General features: G+C 38.3%; 1 protein-coding gene across 3 annotated transcripts in view; it reads left to right on the top strand.

The window, feature by feature from the left end:
- ARFGEF1 (ARF guanine nucleotide exchange factor 1) overlaps window positions 1-24,366 on the top strand; it is a 65,368-nt gene that overhangs the window by 16,465 nt on the left and 24,537 nt on the right. Inside the window, exons 2-17 of one of the 3 annotated variants that reach the window (XM_035125749.3) lie at window positions 674-704; window positions 3,539-3,695; window positions 4,410-4,556; window positions 5,706-5,885; window positions 6,222-6,498; window positions 6,829-6,945; window positions 8,742-8,917; window positions 9,582-9,715; window positions 14,007-14,241; window positions 16,697-16,796; window positions 16,936-17,075; window positions 17,172-17,280; window positions 20,778-20,979; window positions 21,917-22,028; window positions 23,148-23,353; window positions 23,433-23,517. In XM_035125749.3, coding sequence (XP_034981640.3) covers window positions 674-704; window positions 3,539-3,695; window positions 4,410-4,556; window positions 5,706-5,885; window positions 6,222-6,498; window positions 6,829-6,945; window positions 8,742-8,917; window positions 9,582-9,715; window positions 14,007-14,241; window positions 16,697-16,796; window positions 16,936-17,075; window positions 17,172-17,280; window positions 20,778-20,979; window positions 21,917-22,028; window positions 23,148-23,353; window positions 23,433-23,517 — 2,408 coding nt within the window. Of the gene's footprint in view, window positions 1-673; window positions 705-3,538; window positions 3,696-4,409; window positions 4,557-5,705; window positions 5,886-6,221; window positions 6,499-6,828; window positions 6,946-8,741; window positions 8,918-9,581; window positions 9,716-14,006; window positions 14,242-16,696; window positions 16,800-16,935; window positions 17,076-17,171; window positions 17,281-20,777; window positions 20,980-21,916; window positions 22,029-23,147; window positions 23,354-23,432; window positions 23,518-24,366 lie in introns of all 3 variants that reach the window. The other 2 variants (XM_035125747.3, XM_060277764.2) reach the window with 2 other exon arrangements.

Genomic DNA, 24,366 nt, shown 5'->3' with positions numbered 1-24,366 from the left:
GTTCTAGCCCTTTATGAATAAATGGTCTATTGTGAATATATTTTCTAGTTAGCCTGTTGTGAATAGATTAAAATTACTTCAAACTTCCCAGTATGATGTCTGCTTATGGCAATGGTGAGAACTGTACGGGGTGTGTTTATACACGTGTGTGTATTTGTCCAGAATCTTCAGTAATGTTGTTTTGTAGTGCAGTATAAATTACTTACCGTAATTTCAGACTGGAAAACACTTGTGCTTGGAGGGTTGGGAGAGAAGTCTTGCCTAATTATTCACCTTCTGAACAAGATTTCTTAAGGATTTTTTTTCTTTCAAAAGCACATAATACAAATTGTTTTACATCTTGTCCATGAATGCTATGGGTTTTCAAGGTTCCGTCTACATTGCTTGTAAGCAGTAAGACATTCTTTTTCAGTTTATCTTGAGACTTATATTCATGATTTAATTTTAAATTGTGATTGAAGTGGGCTGAATCATACTGTGGTATATGCATGTGTATATACTGTATAGTAATATGATCCTAATGTGTTCTTTGGCAGTTGAGCAACACTGGAAATGTAGAACAATATTTATAAATGTTTATAAATTTTAGTTTAATGTAATTTAATGTTAGTTTATTTATGTTAGCGTTTCTGTAATGTTTGTAAAACAAGTTTTTATTTCATTTTTTCTGCAGAGGAAATAAAAGCAGAAACTGGAAAACAAAGGTACTTTTTTCTTTATTAATCATGATTAATTGCTCTGAAAATACATTCAGCATCATTTGTACAGAGATGAAGTCAGTTGTCATTGTACCTTGGGGGGGGGGGCTTTATGAACTACAGTGGTACCTTGGGTTACAAACTTAATCCATTTCGGAAGTCCGTTCTTAAACCAAAACCGTTCTTAAACCAATGCGCACTTTCCCTAATGAGGCTTCCCACCGCTGGATTCCGCTCTTAGATCGAGGTAAAGTTCTCAAACCGGGACACTATTTCCGGTTTAGCGGAATTTGTAAACCAAATCGTTCTTAAACCAGACTGTTCTTAAACTGAAGTACCACTATATGTTTTCTCACTAAGTAACCATGCCTGGAGTGTATGAAGTTCACTGCATACTTTTTTGTAACTTGTAGAAATTAAAAACTTTTACTTGTAGTGTACAAATTAATTTTTAGAGCACTTTCTTGCTAATCACTCTGACTTCAGTTTACACTTGGAAAACGTGTAAAGTATGTCAGCATGCTGTTAAGAATAATTAAGAGTATAAGCATCCTTGGTGAGAAACAAGTTTTTCATGCTTTGTTAGACATTTCATGGCTTCAGAACAGTCTTGAGATGTAAAACTTGGTCTCATCACATTTGCCCTTCTGACACAGGACCTCCCTATAGGCACCTAGTATGAAGGGAACATTGTAGCTCTTTCAAATTTTAAAAAGCAAGCAAGCCCTAAACAAAATTGTTACTTTTCAGATGGTGATTGGACCAAAAATTTAATTGCAAGTCTATAAAACAGTCCTCCCCTGCACATGCAAATGAAACATGGTAAAGGAGCACATATAAAGGGAAACAGCAAAGAACTAAAAAGATTCTCATGTCACAGGGTTCTAAAGCATGAAGGTACAAAATGAAATCCTTAACCAAATGGCAATAAGCATAGCAATTAAGGAAACAATTCTTAAATCGCAAAGTAACATTCAATATAAACACACAGGATGTATAAACTGAACCAAAATGCCTCCTAGCAGTAATCCAGAGGCAGTATATAATAATGATCTAACAGGTATAACAGTGAAATATGTAGTTAGAAAACTAAACTGGACACGTTTCAACCCATATAGGTATTCCTTACTGTAAAATGATGGCAGTATTAATATATAGCCTCTCTTTCCAAGCTTATTAAAGAACAGTATGTACAGGAACAGACTGAAGACACATGCTATAGCAGTATTTACAATACCACAAATACAAACTAAGTTTTTATTTTGGTATGAGCTTTCGTGTGCATGCACACTTCTTCAGATTCACTGTATCTGAAGAAGTGTGCATGCACACGAAAGCTCATACCAAAATAAAAACTTAGTTGGTCTTTAAGGTGCTACTGAAGGAATTTTTTTTATTTTACTTCGATCCAGACCAACACGGCTACCTACCTGTAACCACAAATACAAATACCATGTCACAAGTCTGATTATTGGTTATCATAGAAAGGAACTAGGTAAAGAGTAAAGGGGCCCCTGACCATTAGGTCTAGTCACAGGCAACTCTGGGGTTGTGGCACTCATCTTGCTTTATTGGCCAAGGGAGCCGGCGTGCAGCTTCCAGGTCGTGGCGAGCATGACTGAGCTGCTTTCTGGCGAACCAGAGCAGCGCATGGAAACGTCGTTTACCTTCCCACCTATTTATCTACTAGCACTATGGCGTGCTTTCGAACTGCTAGGTTAGCAGAAGCAGGGACCGAGCAACGGGAGCTCACCTGTCGCGGGGATTTGAACCACTGACCTTCTGATCGGCAAGCCCTAGGCTCTGTGGTTTAATCCGCAGCGCCACCCGCATCCCAGAAAGGAACTACACTCCTACTAATATTGAAAAAAGTGCTTCTAATCCATAAGTAGAAGTTGTTAATAAGGGAGTGGGGTGCCAACTTAAAATGGAATTGGTAAATTTCACCCAAAATTGTAGAAAAAGCATGAAAGCTTACATCCAATGTCATGTGAACTTCCCCTTCCTTTCTTCCCTCCTGCCCCCCCAATGTGCTCCAGAGGGTTGGGAAACCCCCACAGTGCATTTAGAGATTAATGGGGTTTATAGGAAAGAGGAGGGAGAGGGAAGTCTCATTGCACAATTGGGTGGATATCCTAAGTTAGGTACTGGAATGGTCTTGCAATATATATGTTTGTTCTTAGGAGGAATGCAAAAGCCTTCACTCAATAATAGATAGCTGGATTTTGTGTGCAAAATCCAACCTTACCTGTCATGAAATCATTACTTAAATACTGAAAAGCAGTTAGTCCTAATTTACTGGAGGGCAAACATCATTGTCTTTGATCATGATCAAATGAATTGAAAAAAACCAACTGGATGCTGTTACATGTTCCTGCACAAGTACAGTACAGTGTAAATGATGGTACACATCTTTTTAAATCCTAGCTCTTAAGAAACATTAATTTATATGTAACTCTTTACTTTATCCTTTATCCATATTGAGGTGCCTGTTATTCATATGGAGGACAAAATCCATTTCACATCCAAACCAGCACGCACAACCAGCCAATGAGTTAGCTGACTCCAACTAATACATATTTTCTTTGAAAGCCTGCTAAAATCCATAACTTGTTGCTGTGTTCATTGCAAATTGTTACATTTGTCTTGACTTCATAGCATACTTTTGCTAATTTCTGTCTTTATTTCGGATCAGTTTTAATTGGTAAGATGAATTTTTGACTGTTAAAAGAGAAAAACTCAACATAATCAAATACATGGTGGTCAACTGTAGATGTGTCTATGTTCATATTAAATTGTTTTGCTGTTAACTGCCATTCTAATTGGATCTTCCTATTCAGTCCTCCTCATGGAGAAGCAAAGGCTGGTTCAAGCACTCTTCCACCTGTGAAATCAAAAACAAGCTTTATTGAGGCAGACAAGTACTTCTTACCATTTGAATTGGCATGCCAGTCCAAGTGTCCAAGAATTGTTAGTACGTCATTGGATTGTTTGCAGGTCTGTATTGAATTACATGCCATTAACTTTTTTTCTTAAATTTGTGGTTTCCTTTTATAAAGGAAGGAAATATAGTTGTTTCCCTAGAACATTGTTTCCATAGAACATTCATTACTAACACAGTACAACTAGAGAGGTTTAGGTTGTTTCATAAAATTTCAGCATAGAGAAATTGTTTGTTTTAAAGGTAGATTGCCTTGCTAAGAATCTTTATTAGAAGACAATTGGACTGCTCACTCGCCTGGTTCAGATGTAATGGTTAATCTATTGTTTAGTCCTGGGGAATGTGCTATTGATGTCTCGTGTTTCCTCCATCCTTTACACACCAATGTGCTTCCCTACTTCTTCTTTTGGGCCAACAGTTTTTCTGCTATGTTTTAATAAACATGAAATAATGAACCCACTTTGAACTAGAGTTTCTGGTTGTCATTTGGAGACAAACTATATGCAGTGGTAACCATTACTTGCCCTAGTTCAAATGCCACAGTAAAAGACGGTCACTGTAAACTGCACTGGTGATGGAATGCACATTGCACCACTGTCTTGCTAGTTCCCGCTTGGATCTGTTTTCCCTCTCATCTCAAGTGTACTCCAGGATTTTAAGAAATCTAATACTCTGCAATGTTACTGTCAATGAGAATTAACCTGCATGGTACAAAATATAATAATGTGTTAAGATGGCTTGTTCAGTTGTATTTTTGCTTTACTCCCCAGAAACTTATAGCTTATGGACATTTAACTGGCAGTGCTCCAGATAGTACAGCACCTGGGAAAAAATTGATTGATAGAATTATTGAAACAATATGTGGCTGCTTTCAAGGTCCTCAGACAGACGAGGGGGTTCAGCTACAAATTATAAAGGTAATCTGATGTCAACTGATCATTAGCTCTCATTAGAGTTTGCTGTTGAAATTAGTTCTACGCCCAAGACAGTGACTTGCAATTCAAGCATGTTGAACAAGAGCTGAAGCTGTAAACATGTAATAGTTTGTTTAACGAGTTAGTACCTTAATTGGACAACAATAATATTCATTCAGTGTTGCTTATCAGTTTCACAAAAACATTTTATTGTTAACAGAAATAGAATTGCTTTTTCAGGGCCCTATCTAATAGGTTTGGACCTGCAGAAAGGTGATTGGAATTGACAGCTACAACTAAGCAGTCATTTGGGTGGAATATGAGAGAAATAATTTCATGAATCCTTTTCCCTCCCCTCGCATCATGTAGTTGCTTTAATTAAAATTTATAGGACATACATGTTTAGAGTGAGGAACATCACACACAGACTGTAAAGACCTTTATAAAGTTGATAGTGAGTATGTGGGATTTACTGTGGAACTAATCTGCGCTCAGGAGCCAGGTATCATCAGGAAGAAGGCTTGTTGACTGGAACCTTTCATTCCACATAGTGGCCTCTTTGAAATGAGTGCTAAAAGTGGGTTAGTAAATAAGAATTATTCTTGAACAATTTATGTCTGAAATGCACATTCAGTAGTTATGCAAGGTTGAGTTGGAGGTTCAGTGCCTTGATTGACAAACTGCATTTTCCTTCCTTGTTCTGGACATGGATTTTTCCAGTTTCCCTGAAACATGCTATTTAACATTTCAGGCACTCAGTTCTTCCATTAACTAGGTACATTGTCCTTATTCAATGGAAAGACAGAGATAAATGTTTAATGAATAAGATCATTAAATGCACAATCACACCATTGGTTAATTGCAGCAGTAAGGAGAAAATGATATGTGCATGCTTCCTTGTGTACAAAGGTCCTATTTAAATGGTTATAGGAGCCACTTGTATAAGATCCATCTCCTTTAAATGCACTTACCATGTGTGTCCTGGTCTTCATATATATGATGATGGCATGGCAGCAGTCTGGATTTGCCACTGTAACTTAAAACTGCACATTCATAAAACAGGGTAAACGTTAAGCATGTTTAAATGAGGTGAGAGCCTCAGTATTTTCAATTGCTAATTACAGTCCTAACTTTATTTTTATTTATTTTTAGGCTCTACTCACAGCAGTAACTTCTCAACACATAGAGATTCACGAAGGGACAGTGCTGCAAGCTGTAAGAACATGTTACAATATCTATCTTGCAAGCAAAAATCTCATAAATCAAACCACAGCCAAGGCTACTCTCACACAAATGCTGAATGTTATATTTGCACGTATGGAAAACCAAGCAGTAAGTATGTTTGCATTTCAAATTGATATTGATTTCAAATGCATATTTAATTTCTAGTATTCCTATGCAACACTTGGATTGGTTTGCCAGCTATGTCCATGTTGTTTAGTTTGAAATAATAGTCCAGTGAAAGACAAACAATTTAACTTGTGTGTGAATTTCATGTATAGAATACAACTGAAGACCAGAAAAATTGAAAGAAGCCCTGAATTGTGCATCTTTAAATTTATGGATATTAACGTTTCATACCATCTGGTGTGTAGAGGAGCAGGCATAGTTGTTCTGACAGAAGAGATTTTCTTTAATACTGTATTTATTTATTTTCTTATTTCACAGCTTCAAGAAGCCAAGCAAATGGAGAAAGAGAGACATCGGCAGCAGCACCATCTACAGCAGTCGCCCTTAAGCCATCATGAGCCTGAATCACCTCAATTGAGACATATTTCAGAGCAGACTATTGATCAGCTCTCCCAGGATCATGAAGGGGACTTGGACCATCATGCAAATGATGTGGACAAAAGCCTTCAAGAAGGCACAGAAGCAGAAAATGGATCTGATATTTCCAGTGCAGAAAATGAACAGACTGAAGCTGACCAAGCAACAGCAGCAGAAAGTAATAATGGGTGTCTTTTTCTTGTCATAGTGGGGTGAAAGAGGGTATGAATTCTTGATAAATAATTACTGCTTTTTCATTTCGCTAAAGTAACGTGTGGATTGCTAGCAGGTGGTGTTATAAGGTTTATTGATTATTTACAAAGCTATGTTGTAGTCACAGTTGACATTCTACTTGTTTTCTAGGTAATTGCCAGCCGCTCAGATTAAATAAATGCAATGGATAACTATCAATTCTGTTTAAGAGCTATTTCTTTATAAAGTAATAAAACTGACTCTAATGGAATCCTGATATATTTTGAGTAATAGATTTTCTGTTTTTATTTTGTAGCTCTGTCTAAAAATGATACAGGGCCATACGATGGAGAAAGCAATCAATATGAAGAAACGGCACAGGATATTGTACAAAGTATAGTCCAAGAAATGGTGAACATAGTAGTAGGAGGAGGTACTATACTTACCTTTAAAGTGTATTGCTGAATTGAGAAGGGACTTGCAGGAACTTAGTAGAAGGAAGTAGTGGTAAAATTCCTTTGTGTGTAGGGCAAGAAGTTGGGCTTTAAGTAAAATGATAATGTAGACTTAACCTTCACTTAAAATATTGTGCATTACTGAGGTCTAGTTCATATGTAAACAGTATCAGTCTTATTATGATTTATCAGAATGAGAACAAGTGATGTACCTGTGCATGCTCTCCTGTTTCTCATACTCTAGTCTGTTTCACATGTAACACTACAGCAAACGAGCGCAAATGACGAATCAAAAAAAGATTGCAGCTGCTTTGCTTCTCCTCGCTTGTTCTGCCTTTGTGCTGAGCTAAATCATGAGCTAAATCATGTATTGTCCATTCCCAGTCTCATGGATTTGCTTTTCCAGACAAACCATGAAATGTAACCAATATTTGTCCTATAATTTATAGCTTGTCGTTTGGTAGGGCTGCACCGTAAGCCTTGGTACAGACAACACTTTAAGCCAAACCATGACTTAGCACAGTATAGCAGCAAAATGACCGTGGAGGAATAAAATGGCCCTGATCTCCCCTCCAGGAACCCACACATTTGCTGATTCGTGTTTAACCAAGATTTGACTTAACTTTATGTGTGAACCAGGACACTGTAGTAGAATACTTTGCAAGGTTGTTTAAATAACAGTTTCCTATTACATACAAACTGGATATGAAATCTGGTTTAATAAAACCATGGTTTCTTACATTGAGATCATTATGTTTGAATTGAGCCTGAGATTTTGTCTTGCAGCCAATTATGTCTTCCAGTCATTGCTGATTCCTTAAACCTCTCTTATAGAACTTTGGTTTATTAAAGAAATATACTGGTAATCAGTGGAAAATGAAGAATTAAATGACACTTTAATTTAGTCATATCTCAGTTGTTTCTACAGCATCACCTGTTTTTAGCTGCACTGGTGTTCGTATTAGTAAGGCAAGCAGAAAAATGTTTTGGGGCAGTTGTGTTTCTGTTAAAGGGAAATTTCAAGTGATACTTGAGCTAATGACACGTAGGTAGCCGTGTTGGTCTGCGTCGAAGCAAAATAAAAAAATTCCTTCAGTAGCACCTTAAAGTCCAACTAGGTGCTACTGAAGGAAAATTTTTATTGAGCTAATGAGTTGACCTAGTTTGAGTTATCAGGATTTGACAACTTATTTCTATATATTTTTCACTCCTTCTGTGTGAGCTCTTCACAGCAGGTTTTCTTTCTGTCCTGAGAAACTTAATGAGATGTTTATTAGTTGTGACACTTTATTAAAATATTTGATCAGAGCTGAGAAAATACTATAAATTTTGGGGTTCTTGGCCCTGTTTAGTGCTGAAAAATTAATAGTTTATTATAAAGACTGCCATAACAAATAATGTATGAGTTAGTCATAATTCAATAGACTAATATTATAAAACCCACATTATCTCTAGGTAGCTCATTAAGCTAGTTTCCTGGAGTTACTGTCAGCAAAGCTGAACGTTTGTTTTAATTCTTAGGTGCTAACATTAAACTCTTTGTCCTGGTGAATGTGATACTTTCTCAGCCAGGTGTTTTAATATCGAAAATGTAATGTCTTTTTGACACTAATTTTATATAACCAAGGCTATCTGTTGTCAGGCTGAAAATCTTCTGGTCTTGTATTTGACAATGTACATTTGACATTTTATTCTGCCAATAATATTAATACACCATATTATCAATTCCTTTTAAATTTCATGTTTTTTATTACATGGTTCTTTTATCCTGTAGATGTAGGACAAAGAACTGCTGAAAAGGTTATGATTGATGGACCAATGGGGACTTCAGAAGATGGAAGTGACAGTGAAAACATCCAGGCAAATGGAATTCCAGGGACACCTATTTCTGTTGTTTATACACCATCTTTACCTGATGACAGGTTATCAGTCTCTTCCAATGACACTCAGGTATAGGCATATATGCTTAGTCTTAAACCCAGAACACCTTTTGAATATACTTATGTCAGATTACAATTTAAATAGAAGGTAATCTGGTAAATGCTGTGTAAAGAGACCTGGCAAAATTCTGTAGTACAAATACTTTATGACAAAGATTATTACTATGTCCTAGGCCAAGATTATGTATGATAGTGCAGTAAAAAAAATGCAGGAATAATCTTTGACTCTTGGATTTACAACAGCATGGATTGATAGCTTTCATTTTTATAGTAATTTCAGTTGTATCAATTGGTAGCTAATCAGTTAAAAAAAAACAAAAACCAGTCACTCTCAAAGTCACTCTTGAGCTCTTTGAGTTTCTAGGAGTCCATAACACAAAGGCTGATTCCTGATTTGTTGACTATAATTTTCCAGGAGCCAAAATGGTATATCTCTGATTACTATCATTGAAGAATGTGGTGTTAATTGACTTTTTGAACCAATCAGCTTAAAAAATGTTAGACCTGTGATTTTTGAGCATGACAGCTGACTTTGAAAATCACCGTAATAACTGCTGCATTATTTGCTAGCAAATATTTTATCATATCCTTCTATCCCCAAGCTTGGTATTACTCTGTACATGCTACTCCTGCTTAGTGCTAAATGGCTTATTAAAACATGTTAATTTCTTTAGGAATCTGGAAATTCTTCAGGACCTACGCCTGGTGCTAAATTTTCCCACATCTTGCAAAAGGATGCCTTCCTAGTATTCAGGTCACTGTGTAAACTCTCTATGAAGCCTCTGTCTGATGGTCCACCTGATCCAAAGTAAGTTGAGATTCTTCTGTTGTGAAATACTTAGATGATGTATACATTCATAGCAGCACTTCCTCCTTCTGATGCACTATCATGCGATGCAGTACCTAACATAAGATCTTTAACAGTATCACTATCATTGAATCATAGAAAGCACATCTAGAATATGGTGCAACAGGATCAGTGAAAATAAATTAAGCTTCTGGATGAATTATATTTGGAAACTTTGGGGTTTGGAAATTCTGTTCCATGCACATGAAGTCCTCTTTGCAGTCAATTGGGTTATATGAGGGACCTGAATTTAGAGAAACTAAAAGTATCTTCCTTTGAGCTACCAATCTTGTCTTCATGTTTATGTTCCTTGTATAGATTTTTGTACCTCAGAATAGATACTACTAGATAACCCTTGTTTGAGATTAATAGAAGATGACAATTATCTAGATGGCAAGCTGTTTTTCAGGTCATACATAAATCTCTAGTGCTAACATATAAAACGGAAGTTGTGGATTAAGAAATAATTGTTTTGGATTAGACCCAAGGAGGTGGATTGAATCCTAGCATGTCCTTCCTGTCATGGAATAGCCCCATAGGATCCAGTCCTTCTCCTTTTGATCTAACACCCTGAAATATATGTTTATATAATTTATAGGCAGCCCATATGGGCTGACTTCCATGGTACAGTGGTGCCTCACTTAATGAATGCCCTGCTTAACAAAATTTCCGCTTAACGAAAGGATTTTTCGAGCAGAGCTTGCCTCGCTAGATGAATGCGTTTTACGAAAAATTCGTCTAGCGAATCGCGGTTTCCCATAGGAATGCATTGAAATTCAATTAATGTGTTCCTATGGGCAAATTTTTTTAAAAAAAAAATTCGATGCATTCCTATGGGATTCGCTAGACGAATTTTTCGCTATAAGAAAAGACCCGTGGAACGAATTAATTTCGTCTAGCGAGGCACCACTGTATGGGAAAATGTATTGGCATATATTTGGTAAACGTAAAGTATATATAAAGTTCTTAAATTGATTTTGGCAATTTAACGGACGTTTAAAGTATTTACACTGCAGGATATCACATGCAACATAACACTTCCATATCGGCATGTTAGTACTTAAGTGAGATAAAAGGACACTGTACAAGTCTTTTTCAAATTTTATTTTAGACCAGCAATGTATAGAAATATTCCAGTATATATCCAATTTGATTTTCAGCTTTTCTCTGGCCTGTTAGGAATGCTTGCAAGCAACTTTTTTCAGATTGTATTTTAAATTGCAATGTTTTGTGCAGTACACCTTTATTTTACCAGTCTCAGTTACAGGTCAGCAGGATGTGTTGATGGTTTCTCCCCATGACTGAAGGCAAGCAGCCGCCTTTTGAGAGGTAGGGCTCCCATCATGCAGTTCTGCTCCTGTCTTCGTCAAGGTCAGCCAGTTACCATTAGCTCCTGGTTTATTCATTCTTTCCCTTCTTTTACTTACCATAGTACTTTAATAGTATAGATAGCTTAGTTAGAGTTTTTCATTCCTTATCCATGTAAGTGCTCTGGGAGCTTTTTTGGCTAACGAGTGGGGTAGAAATGCTCTAAATAAATAAATAAAATAACATTGCCAGTGTGGATCCACCCGTTTCTATCCTAGTTTCTGGGGACTTACAGGCTAGGAAGTCTGTTGCCAGGATGTTTCGATCTAAGGTCAGTGGTCACCAGCAGAAGTAACAATGAACATCAACTGGCTGGAACTCAGGGCTGCTCATCTGACTCTCCAGCACTTCCCAAGCCATCTTCCCCTTCCTTATCTGAACAGACAACACCACAGCCAAATGGAATATCAACAAGCAAGGCTCAACTCTAATGAATTGGGCGGAAGTCAACCTTCAGTTTCTCACTTCAGAGCACATCTCAGGCCTCCTACACATCCAAGTGGATTGGCTCAGCAGGAAGCTCAGAAGTTGGATCAGGTGGAGTGGCAGCTGAATTTACAAATAGTCCAGCTCATCCAAAATTGTTTCAGCCAGTGCCAACTCTACCTCTTCACCTCAGAAAGAAATAATCAGCTCCCTTGCTACTTTACCAGGTTTCACACTCTGAAAGCAGAAGCCTAGGGTGCTCATCTTGCCCTGGCCTCAGGGACTACGCTATGCATTTTCCCCAACACCTGTTTTGCCACAAGTTCTATGCAAGACCAAGGAAGGAAAGTTCAGGGTAATTCTTGTTGCACCATTTTGGCCACCCTGACCCTGGTTTCACAAAATCCTGAGTCTCTGCATCTCTCTTCCACCCCCCCCCCTCCCATTTACAAAAAGAAAGTTATTGTCAGCAATGATAGACATTTTTCTTTATTCCAAAAGACCTGCTGTAATACGCATCTACCAAGCCAACTAGAAGGCTATCCTCCTGTCGTACTCCACCAAGCTTGGAATTTCCACCATTCTGGAATTTCTCCAAGAAGGCCTACAAAAAGGTCTGGAAGTTAATACTCTGAAACATCAGGCAGCAGCGTTCTTCTCAATTCTTTCAAAGTCACGCTCTCCTCCCCTCCCCTCTTGTTGTTGTTGTTGTTTAGTCGTGTCCAACTCTTCGTGACCCCATGGACCATTGCGTGCCAGGCACTCCTGTCCCTCTTACTCCTTACTAAAATGCTTCCTCAGAGGTGCTGCACTAATTTGTCCCCCCACTATTGACAGATTCCCTTCATGGAATCTACACAGGGTCTGTTTTGCCCTGCAATGGCCCCCTTTGAACCTCTCAGATCAGTTTCTCTCCAAACCCTGTCTCTCAACGTGGTTTTCCTCATTGTTATTGCCTCTGCCCACAAGGTCTCCAAATTAAACATACTCTCTATCACTAAACATCTTTGTATTTTCCACAATAACAGAGTAGTTCTCAGGATTGATCCCTCCTTTCTGCCCAAAGTTACCTCTCGTTTCCACCTTCAACAGGAGATCATTTTACCAACCTTTTGCCCATCTCTGGTATACGCCAAGGAAATAGCCTGGCACTCACTAGATGTTTGCAGAGCCCTAAGGTCAATATAGCCAGAACCAAAGCTACACAGACAATCCAGGAGCATGTTTGTCTCCTTCCATCCCCCCCTCCCTGGGGAAAAAGGTGTCAACAACCACTCTTTACAGATACATCAAGGCATGTGTAGTGCTAGCATACAAAGCCCAAAAGATCTATGTTCCTCAGCATATCACAGCCCACTCCACTAGGTCTGCAGCCACTTTGGCCACCTTTTCCTCTCTCACTCCTTCAGCAGATTTGCCACACAGCCACCTGGGCCATGCCTTAGCATTTTACCAGACAATACTGCTTGGACACATACACCTCACCTGAGGCAGTGTTCAGTCAGAGGGTCCTGCAGCAGGTCCTAACCCCTAGCTCCTGCAGCTGTAGCCCACTCTAGGGAAGTTAGCTATTGCACATCCCATCCTGCTAACCTGTAACTGGAAATGGAGAAAAGTACAGTTTCACTCACCTGAAATGTAGTTTTCCATTCCCAGTGATAGGTCAGCAGGCCCCACCTTAGGTAGTGGGCTGCAGGAGTCTTTTTTCTTTTCTATCATTTCCTTATACTGTTCAAAGTTGTAGTTTTTGTTAGGAGGAGGTAGGATTTCCTCCCCTTCTTTATGACTCCTGCTTTCTTGAGCTGTGTGAGTCCTTGAACTGCATGATGGGAGCCCTGCCTCCTGAACGGTTGCTTCCTGCCTTTGATCAGGGGGAGGAGCCAGCAACCAATCCTGCTGCCCTGGAACTGGGAATGGGAAACTACATTTCAGGTGAGTGCAACTGTAGTATTGGGTTCCCCCCGCCCCGCAAAGAAAATACTGGACACAACTGATATGTAAATCTCCCATGCCGTCAAAGGGAACAAAATTTATCCTTATCTTGTGCCTATGATTTAGAAATAAAAAGAACTCTCCCCTTCTCCCCCTCTCAGTGCACAAAGGGGGGATATTTAGGAGAGCTGACATGAGTGTTTTGGGAATTGGCAGGCTAGCGTTTAGAACATTGTAACTGCTCCATAAAGGTCAAGGTGCTGTTCATAGCAATGAAAGTGATTAAACTACTGTTCCTGATTGATGTATTGTGCCTGGGGTGTATGAAATGCACAGTGTGCTCTACTGTAAGCACTCACTTTCAGTAAATCATTGTGTAATAGTTGTTGTCTAATACATTAAGTGGTTGGTTTATATTTTATAAATTGCCCAGGATTTTCTAATGGCTTAGAGACGTTCTTAGTAGTTTTTATAAAGAGAAATATCTCCCACGAATTGTTCAAATAACTGCAATTATTCCTTCTAGGTCTCATGAATTGCGGTCAAAGATCCTTTCATTGCAGTTGCTGCTGTCTATTCTGCAAAATGCAGGACCTGTTTTCAGGACAAATGAAATGTTTATCAATGCTATCAAGCAGTATCTTTGTGTTGCACTGTCTAAAAACGGAGTCTCGTCTGTTCCAGAAGTGTTTGAACTTTCGCTTTCTATATTCCTTACTCTACTTTCAAATTTTAAGACTCACCTGAAAATGCAAATTGAGGTAAGACAACATCCAGCAATTTAAGCATCTTACTTGAAGTAATTCAGTATCCCTCTAGGCATCGCATACTGTTCAGTTAAAATACATAAGGTCCATAAAAGAACAATTTCATTTTAGCCTCAAACTAACTTGACTTCATTAGGTTTAGTGACCACCTTATTTTAAATAAACTCATATAAATCAACCCAAAACTGCTACTTATCAAGAGCACAATTTACTGCAGCATTTTTTATCTAAGCATTTTTTATCGCTGGCCAGAGTTTACTAACTAATTAACTGTTAGTTGAGCATTTCATTTGCTACTGTATTATTGGCCACTGCTCTCCTTGATTTTATACATTATCTGTACCAAAATGTTGCTGTTTTAGTTTGTATTTCAGTTGATTTTTCATGTTGTGTAATGTTTTTCTTATAAATCTTCAGTTAACATCTAGTTGGGGCAGTGTGGTGAGGGGAGAGAATAGAATTGTACCCTCATGCAGATGTTCAGATAGGGAATCAGGAACATCCATCCCCCACTCCATCTTCACCTGTCGTTAGTATGTTGGACTTCAAGTTTGTGTGGCTTCACTTATAGACCTTGGCGTAGGAGGTAATCCCTTATCAGCGTGATCTTTGCAGCCTAGATGCTGGAAGCAGGGCCTATATTGTGTGTGTTTGTGTGTGAAGGCCTCTATGCAAATTTGAAATAGAACACGTGGGCATGGGGATTGATTTATACTCCATTTTTCTTTTAAAATCATAGCTAAAGCTGCTTACAATAAAAGAGAAGATAAAATAACATAATAAAACAAAGCAATAGAATAATACATCCATTAAAATACTGAACAGCTTTAATTGAAACTGATGCTTCAGTCAGACTAGCATAAAAGCATTGTCTTGGCTCTTACCTCTGATTAACACCAAGTACCTGAGAAGTATAGGGTAAAACTCAATACATCATTTGACTCGAAAAGGTCATTGTAAGACACCAAATTAATTTTTCATCATACAAATACCTCTTGCTAATTTATGAAGCTCATACCTAAAATGAATGAGTTTCTTCGTGGTTCCAGAAATACTAATAGAAAACATACTAAATTAAAATATATAACTGTGTAAATGTATATATAAGTCATTTGCATTTTGAAATGACAAGCGCTGTACAGTTTCTTACATTCTGCCTCCGCCTTTGGAAAAAGGCAGGAAGTTATCGTTTTCCAGTGGCAAAGATGAGAGTTGGTGATGAGGATTTAGTCTTGTGTGTGCTCTGCCTTCTGCCATTCATCTCCTATTTGCTATGTGGCAACAGGGATGGATACTTGTTACAATTGTTTGTGATAAAGTTGCAGGCTGTTTTAATACTAGCTTTGTGTGTTGGTCTTCCCATTTCCTGTAGGCACTGTGTGCATATATAAAATATAGGAAATTTCCATTTAGATGTGTCTCTTTGGTGGAAAGTGGGTACCTCTCTTAAGAAACTTTTCTCAAAACTTCTATTCAGCCATGCTGATGAGATTTATTAAAAACAATAACCTGACATGTCATATTCTAACTCATATAGAGACAAAATAACGGTACTTAGCTACTTAGATGAAAGAATCTAAAGAATTGTGAAGTTAGTTCTATGACTCCCAAAAAAGGCTCTAAGAGTTCTGGGTTGTTTGACATGACATTGGGTTGAACTGGTTCCCCAAAAAGTTCAAAAACAACAATATGGGCTAGTCATAAGTAGCTCTTTGGCTTCCAGCCACGGGAAAGTGATGAACACATTTTTTTATATACCTCTATCAACAGGCTTTACACAATTGACTAATGTCTTGGAGGCAGAAGATTCTTAAGTATGTAGATATTGCTGCTTATGCCCTAGGATATTAACTAGTCTGAAAGCTATTGTCAGATGACAAAAGCATTGTATTCAAGGATGTTCTTTTTCCAAATGGAAAAGGGCACTTTAAGAACCAGTTGGGATGTTCTCTTTCATGGTTTATGAATCCAAGAACAAGCATTTAATCCAGGCACCATTTCCACCCTACCTACCTCTGCACGCTGCCTTCAATGCACAGATCCTGGATTTCTTAAACCAGGGTTGTCTGTTTTTTGTTTCTGTTTTGCTTTTTTCAACTTTGCCGCCCTAGCAGGACATCCAAATGCAATTTAACAGAGCTGATAGAATAGTAATTGGAGTGAATGCAATTACTGTTAAAATTAGACTTTGTGACCTACAAGAACTCTATGAATCATTTCCCTTGAATTAAAATGTTCCTGTACAACACATGGCTGCCTATTGTCCTGATGAAGGGAATAACATACTTTTATTAGCATCAGTGCTAAATCTATATGGCAAGATTAAGATATGAATTCTATATATGTTAAGCTTTGCATGGGGAAGATGTTGGATTATAACAGTTAATGAATGAAATACAGGGTTTGGGAAATAAATGTAACTTCTTTCTGTCCATACCATTTTCCCTAGGTTTTCTTCAAAGAGATTTTTTTGTATATCTTAGAAACCTCTACTAGCTCCTTTGATCATAAATGGATGGTTATACAAACACTGACAAGGATATGCGCAGGTATTACTCCATTGGGCAAACCTATTTGCTTTTCAAAGGTTTAGGGTCACATGTCTTGCTAGTTTTGAGGGGGTTTGTTGCTATGCCTATATGTTTACTTAGCAAAGCTTTTCAATGTATAATTTTGTTCCCGTTACAGATGCCCAGAGTGTAGTGGACATCTATGTAAACTATGATTGTGATTTGAATGCTGCAAACATATTTGAAAGACTAGTTAATGACCTGTCCAAGATTGCTCAAGGAAGAGGCAGCCAGGAACTTGGAATGACCAACATTCAGGTAAAAACTATGGCATATCTCATGTTTCTAGTAGAAAAAAAAATTAACATTGAATATTACCTAAATCTTTTTGCAAATATATACAAATTATTGCAGGAGCTGAGCCTGAGAAAGAAGGGACTTGAATGCTTAGTCTCCATATTGAAGTGCATGGTGGAATGGAGTAAGGATCAGTATGTAAATCCCAACTCTCAAACAACCCTAGGTAAGCTGTTTTGACATTCTTATTCCTTAGTGACGTGTTGACCAGAAATGTAGTGAAGTTGATTTTCCTGTTTGCTAAGTATGACAACTATGGATGGAGGCTCGTAACATTATACAGGAGGCAGCAACGAAAACCATCCCAAGGAAAAGGAAATGCAAGAAAGCAAAATGGCTATCCAACGAGGCCTTACAAATAGCGGAGGAGAGGAGGCAAGCAAAATGCAAGGGAGATAGGGAAAGATACAGGAAACTGAATGCAGATTTCCAAAAAACAGCAAGGAGAGACAAGAGGGTCTTCTTAAATGAGCAATGCAAAGAAATAGAGGAAAACAATAGAATGGGGAAAACCAGAGATCTGTTCAAGAAAATTGGAGATATGAAAGGAACATTTCGTACAAAGATTACCATAATCAAGGACAAAAGTGGTAAGGACCTAACAGAAGCAGAAGACATCAAGAAGAGGTGGCAAGAATACACAGAGGAATTATACCAGAAAGATATGGAGGTCTCATACACCCCAGGTAGTGTGGTTGCTGACCTTGAGCCAGACATCTTGGAGAGTGAAGTCAAATGGGCCTTAGAAAGCATTGCTAATAACAAGGCCAGTGGAAGTGATGATATTCCAGCTGAACTATTTAAAATTTTAAAAGATGATGCTGTTAAGGTGCTACACCCAATATGCCAGCAAGTTTGGAAAACTCAGCAATGGCCAGAGGATTGGAGAAGATCAGTCTACATCCCAATTCCAAAGAAGGGCAGTGCCAAAGAATGCTCCAACTACCGCACAATTGCGCTCATTTCACACGCTAGCAAGGTTATGCTTAAAATTCTACAAGGCAGGCTTAGGCAGTATGTGGACCGAGAACTCCCAGAAGTGCAAGCTGGATTTCGAAAGGGCAGAGGAACCAGAGACCAAATAGCAAACATGCGCTGGATTATGGAGAAAGCTAGAGAGTTCCAGAAAAACGTCTACTTCTGCTTCATTGACTATGCAAAAGCCTTTGACTGTGTCGACCACAGCAAACTATGGCAAGTTCTTAAAGAAATGGGAGTGCCTGATCACCTCATCTGTCTCCTGAGAAATCTCTATGTGGGACAAGAAGCTACAGTTAGAACTGGATATGGAACAACTGATTGATTCAAAATTGGGAAAGGAGTACGACAAGGTTGTATATTGTCTCCCTGCTTATTTAACTTATATGCAGAATTCATCATGCGAAAGGCTGGACTAGATGAATCCCAAGCCGGAATTAAGATTGCCGGAAGAAATATCAACAACCTCAGATATGCAGATGACACAACCTTGATGGCAGAAAGCGAGGAGGAATTAAAGAACCTTTTAATGAGGGTGAAAGAGGAGAGCGCAAAATATGGTCTGAAGCTCAACATCAAAAAAACCAAGATCATGGCCACTGGTCCCATCACCTCCTGGCAAATAGAAGGGGAAGAAATGGAGGCAGTGAGAGATTTTACTTTCTTGGGCTCCTTGATCACTGCAGATGGTGACAGCAGTCACGAAATTAAAAGACGCCTGCTTCTTGGGAGAAAAGCAATGACAAACCTAGACAGCATCTTAAAAAGCAGAGACATCACTTTGCCGACAAAGGTCCGTATAGTTAAAGCTATGGTTTTCCCAGTAGTGATGTATGGAAGTGAGAGCTGGACCATAAAGAAGGCTGATCGTCGAAGAATTGATGCTTTTGAATTATGGTGCTGGAGGAGACTCTTGAGAGTCCCATGGACTGCTAGAAGATCAAACCTATCCATTCTTAAGGAAATCAGCCCTGAGTGCTCCCTGGAAGGACAGATCGTGAAGCTGAGGCTCCAATACTTTGGCCACCTCATGAGAAGAGAAGAATCCTTGGAAAAGACCCTGATGTTGGGAAAGATTGAGGGCACTAGGAGAAGGGGACGACAGAGGACAAGATGGTTGGACAGTGTTCTCGAAGCTACGAACATGAGTTTGACCAAACTGCGGGAGGCAGTGCAAGACAGGAGTGCCTGGCGTGCTATGGTCCATGGGGTCACGAAGAGTCGGACACGACTAAACGACTAAACAACAACAAGTATGACAACTTGCCCTGCTCAGATATGTAAATTACTGCAGCTGCAGGTTTGATTTGGCTTTGGATGCATGTGTGAAGTCTGCAAATAATAGAGCGTTGGATCCAGAGAGACACCCGTAGAGGAAATCCTGGTGTTGGCACTGTTCTACAAATTGTTGCACAAGAGATTTCAAACAACCGCGTTCTTACCGAAGCACATATTTTGAGACGTTGTGCAAGAGATCATGCAATACCCTGTGCTGACAGAAACACAGAATTATCTCTTCTCACATTTTGTTAAGTTGGGAAAAGCTCTTCCATTTGCAGTAGTTTTCCCACAGCCACTTGCCAGACAGTTTCCTACATCCTTTACAGTTATGTAAGCTGTTTTCATGTCATCATATAATGTGCTGCAAAGATTCACAATGTCTAGAATTGTAGCGTGCTTTGCTCTGGTAAAGGGTTGTATCATTTGTTATTTATTATAACACATTTATTATAACACATTATAATACATCTGTCAGGGTACAGTGGTACTTTGGTTCTTAGACTTAATCCGTTCTGGAAGTCCGTTCCAAAACCAAAGCATTCCAGAACCAAGACATGCTTTCCCATAGAAAGTAATGCAAAAGGAATTAATCCAGACTTTTACAAACGATCCCTAAACAGCAATTTAACGTGAATTTTACTATCTAACGAGAGCATTGATCCATAAAATAAAAGCAATAATCAATGTATTGTACTATAAAATATATAAGACAGTATTGTAGATGATTTTTTTTTTAAAAAATTCTTACCTGCACTGATGATAGTCATTGTTTGGATGGGGGGCTTTTATCCATTTCCGCAGCCACAAATCAGTCAATCAGTAGCTGAACTGGGTTCCACACAGTCACAAAAACAAATTAACCGAAAAAGCCACAAAAACACAAAATAAATAGCAAAAACAAAAGCACCAAACTTAATCTGTTCTGGAGTCCGTTTGAATTCCAAAACGTTCAAAAACCAAGGTGCAGCTTCTGATTGGTGCAGGCACCCCAGAAACAATAGCCGACAACCACATCGGACGTTTGGCTTCCAAAAAATGTTCAAAAACCGGAACACTTACTTCCAGATTTTCGGTGTTTGAAAACCAAGGTGTTTGAGTACCAAGGCGTTTGAGAACCAAGGTACCACTGTATTATTTTAAATCTTTCAACTTTTTGTTATTCTTCTTCTATAAAATTAATTTTCTTCCAACCTTCAGATCTGATATTCTTGTTAGGTTCATTTCCCCCCCCCCAAAAAATGTTAATGTTATAACTCTCTGTCACATAGAACTAGTGATGTATATCTTACTAAATATTATTAATAACTAGACTTTGAATGTGATGATGGACAGTTCACAAATCGGCAACTTCTAAAAACATCAACTAACTTGTAAAGGTCACTTTCTTTTGCTATTCTTGTGCAGGACAAGAAAAACCCACAGAACAAGACAGCACTGAAACAAAACACCCTGAGACAATTAACCGATATGGCAGCTTAAATTCCTTAGACTCCACAGCTTCATCAGGAATTGGTAGCTACAGCACACAGATGTCTGGTACTGACAATCCAGAGCAGTTTGAGGTTCTAAAGCAACAGAAGGAAATAATAGAACAAGGAATAGATTTGTAAGTTTATTTGTTTAATCTATAATGTAAATTGTCAGAATGCAGGGGAGTCTCCTGTTATCATTTTCTTTTATCTGCTACCTTTTAATACCTTTGAAGAAAGAATATTGTAGCATCTATTTTTCAAAGTGCAGTTTGCTCAAAGGCAAACTTCACTGGAACTGTACTTACATAAAATTTCGAGGACTACAGTCTTATAGGCCAATTATAAACATTACTCAGATTTAAGTCTTAACTGAATTCAGTAGGACTTATTTTCTAGGATGTGCACTTGGGATTTTAGCTTCAGTTTGACTCTGGTTTTCTTTTGGCCTTTTACCTCACAGTCACTAAGGTGTTACCCAATTACATCTTCTATGCTGAAAACTTTAGTAGTCCCCCCCCCCCCATTTCTTGCTTTCCTGAGCAACTGCTGGACATGGAGTAGGATATGAATGCAATTGTTTAAAAAACAAACCTCAAAAACAAGAAGTGTGGACAAAGATCAGGTGGAAACAACAGTGATAATAGATATAAAGTCAATGAGAAGTAGAATAGTAATATTTCATAGACATTTATAAGGAATTTAGAATTTACTGTAAAAATCTAATTCTTATGTGTAATAAGAATTAGTTATGAGGAACTGCGAGGTGGAAATATGACAGCCTGGTGTTAAAATATGATATTTATATCCTTTTCCCCTCTCTTCAGCTTCCCCACCCCACAAAACTGCATTCAAATATTTTAACAGTATGGTAAATTGGAACTTCTGCTACTAATTTACTATTGCTTAGGGATGGGTTTCTTACTCTTCAAATTATGGCTTCTCTGGGTTTTGATTTTTAAATGAGTCTTGGGATGATTGTGATGCCAAGTTATGAATCCCCCTCAGCATACAGATGTTTTCACCTTGTATGTGCATTTTCAGTGATTAATGAACATGTGATTTAACATACAGGTTTAATAAGAAACCAAAGAGAGGAATTCAGTACCTACAAGAGCAAGGTATGCTTGGTACTACTCCTGAAGATATTGCCCAGTTCTTGCATCAAGAAGAAAGATTAGACTCTGTAAGAAAACTGTTATTAATGTCCAATGTATTTTATATGTGATTTACTTTGTAAATACAATTGCAATAGTTTGAGCTAGACTTAAACTTACCAGTATTCCTATCATAACTGTGTACAGTAATGGTAAAGAAGTGTTTATAGCTACAACCCAGAGAGTTCATTTAAGCACACCCAAGGGCCTCACATGTTCAGCGGGACTTGTGACCAAACAAATTGAAGCAGCAATAGCCCTTATACCACTTTCCCCACTGCTTGGTAAGCACCCCAGAGTTACAAAAGTAGTTTGCAATGTGAGCAGGAGACTACATTATAAGAATAGTCCTACTGGCTATCTGGAATATGTATAGCTTGCACAAACTTAGAGCTGATTATGTATTTATAATAGATGGATATATCATCCCATTTCAAGCATCTTAAGAGTTTCATCACAAATAAATGGAAGGTTTTCCCATCTGTAGTGTGTTATCTAATATAACTGCTCTCCCCTTTCTAAATACTTGGTGAAGAAGACTGCCTTTACTGGCTTCAGCAAGTAAAATTATCCCAGGTTTCCTTGGTGCAGCAGCATAGGATCATTCTTAAAAGAACAAATACAGTACTCTTCCATTTTTATTTTTAATTTGTGTGAATACACTTCTGAAATCTAGAGCATCTTATAGGTCAAGATGGATGTGAAGATGATCTTCTGGGCATGTATGATCTTGGTTCAAATTTCAGAGCTTGAATGATGCAGAATCTGTTATGGGACAGAACCTAATTGTCTCAAATGCTGTGGGCAACAGTTCATAGAACTGGGGGTTGGGGGAGTGCAGTAAACTCCTGGAGGATACCATCCTAATGTGAGGTTGCTCTCTTCCTTATATTGGCAGTCAGCCAGTTTCTTGTCCTTTTTTAAATGGAAGGAAGGTGGTTTTCTTCCCCTGTCTAGCACTTCATTTGATCTAATAAACTTTCCGGTGCTGTAGTGTGGATTGCATTTTTCAGCAACCAAGACAGCAGCATACTTTGGGTGTTTATTTTTAAAATATTTAAAAAATGAAAAATGCAGTATGGCTGGATCACTTTCCATTTGGTTGTATACATGTTGACCTGACCTGTATTTAATTATTTTCATTTTAGACTCAAGCTGGGGAGTTCCTAGGAGACAATGATAAATTTAATAAGGAAGTTATGTATGCATATGTGGACCAGCATGACTTTTCAGCAAAGGATTTTGTTTCTGCACTGCGCATGTTTTTGGAAGGCTTTCGTCTTCCGGGAGAAGCTCAGAAAATAGATAGATTGATGGAGAAATTTGCTGCTAGATACTTGGAATGCAACCAAGGGTAAGTGGCTTTCTCCTGCCTTTGTCTAATCTATAGCTGGATAAAGGGGGAAATTGATTATATATATTTTTTGTTTCAGGCAAACCCTCTTTGCTAGTGCTGACACTGCTTATGTCTTGGCTTATTCAATTATCATGTTGACAACAGATCTCCATAGCCCACAGGTACATTACTTAGAACCTATTAATTATAACTTGAATCTACAAAGTGACTCACTCAGGTTTATTAAACCAGCACCATTTTAAGCTGACTTTACTTCTGATTTAAATAAATCTTATTTTCCTCCTGCATCTTAAGTCTTGATTGCAACCCCTTGACCCTGGAATGCCTTCCCAAGAGTTCCAGATGGCCCCCATGTTGATGATTTTTAGGCAGGTGGTAAAAACTTGCTTATTTCTTCAGGCTTCTGACCTGCTTTAAATTCTTGCCTGCCAATTAGATTTGTCTGGTTAGATTGTGGGGTTTGTGCGTGCGCCTTTTAAATGTTCTGCCCAGTTTTTGTATTGTGTTACTATGTTGTAAGCCCTTTTGGGGGCCGAAAGGCAAGGTACAAATAATTTTATAAAGTCTGCTGTTTTCTGCCACAGTAGGGCATTTCTGCATATGAATGTGTTACAGTACTTTAGATAAGGAAACCAACATAATAAAACATACTTTTGCTTAGATGTTACCAGCACTATTAATAGAACAGATATATTATTGAAAGGCACCCACAAATTTTGGTGAATGCTGTTAGGCAGTCCATTCGAGTGCACCATGTGTTGAATATGAACCAAGCCTTTTTCTTCAGAACCGCCCTTGGAGAGATGTGGAAGCTGCCATTATCATTCTGCTTTTTATAGCCCACTTCTATGTCAGTATGAAGTTGATGGCGTTTAATCAACAGTAGTGGCGACTGGTGGGTGATGGAGGAGAGAGATATATATCTGAGTGTGTGGACTAGATCGGATCCATCCCTGAGTCATATTTTTTCTTGAAGGTGCCTCTCTTGGTAGATTCTGTGACTATGTATT

This window comes from Zootoca vivipara, chromosome 8 (assembly GCF_965207765.1).
Source record: "Zootoca vivipara chromosome 8, rZooViv2.hap1.1, whole genome shotgun sequence".
NCBI classification, from domain to species: domain Eukaryota; kingdom Metazoa; phylum Chordata; class Lepidosauria; order Squamata; family Lacertidae; genus Zootoca; species Zootoca vivipara.
Note: the sequence above shows the minus strand (reverse complement) of the source record. Positions and strands in the feature narration are given on the sequence as shown.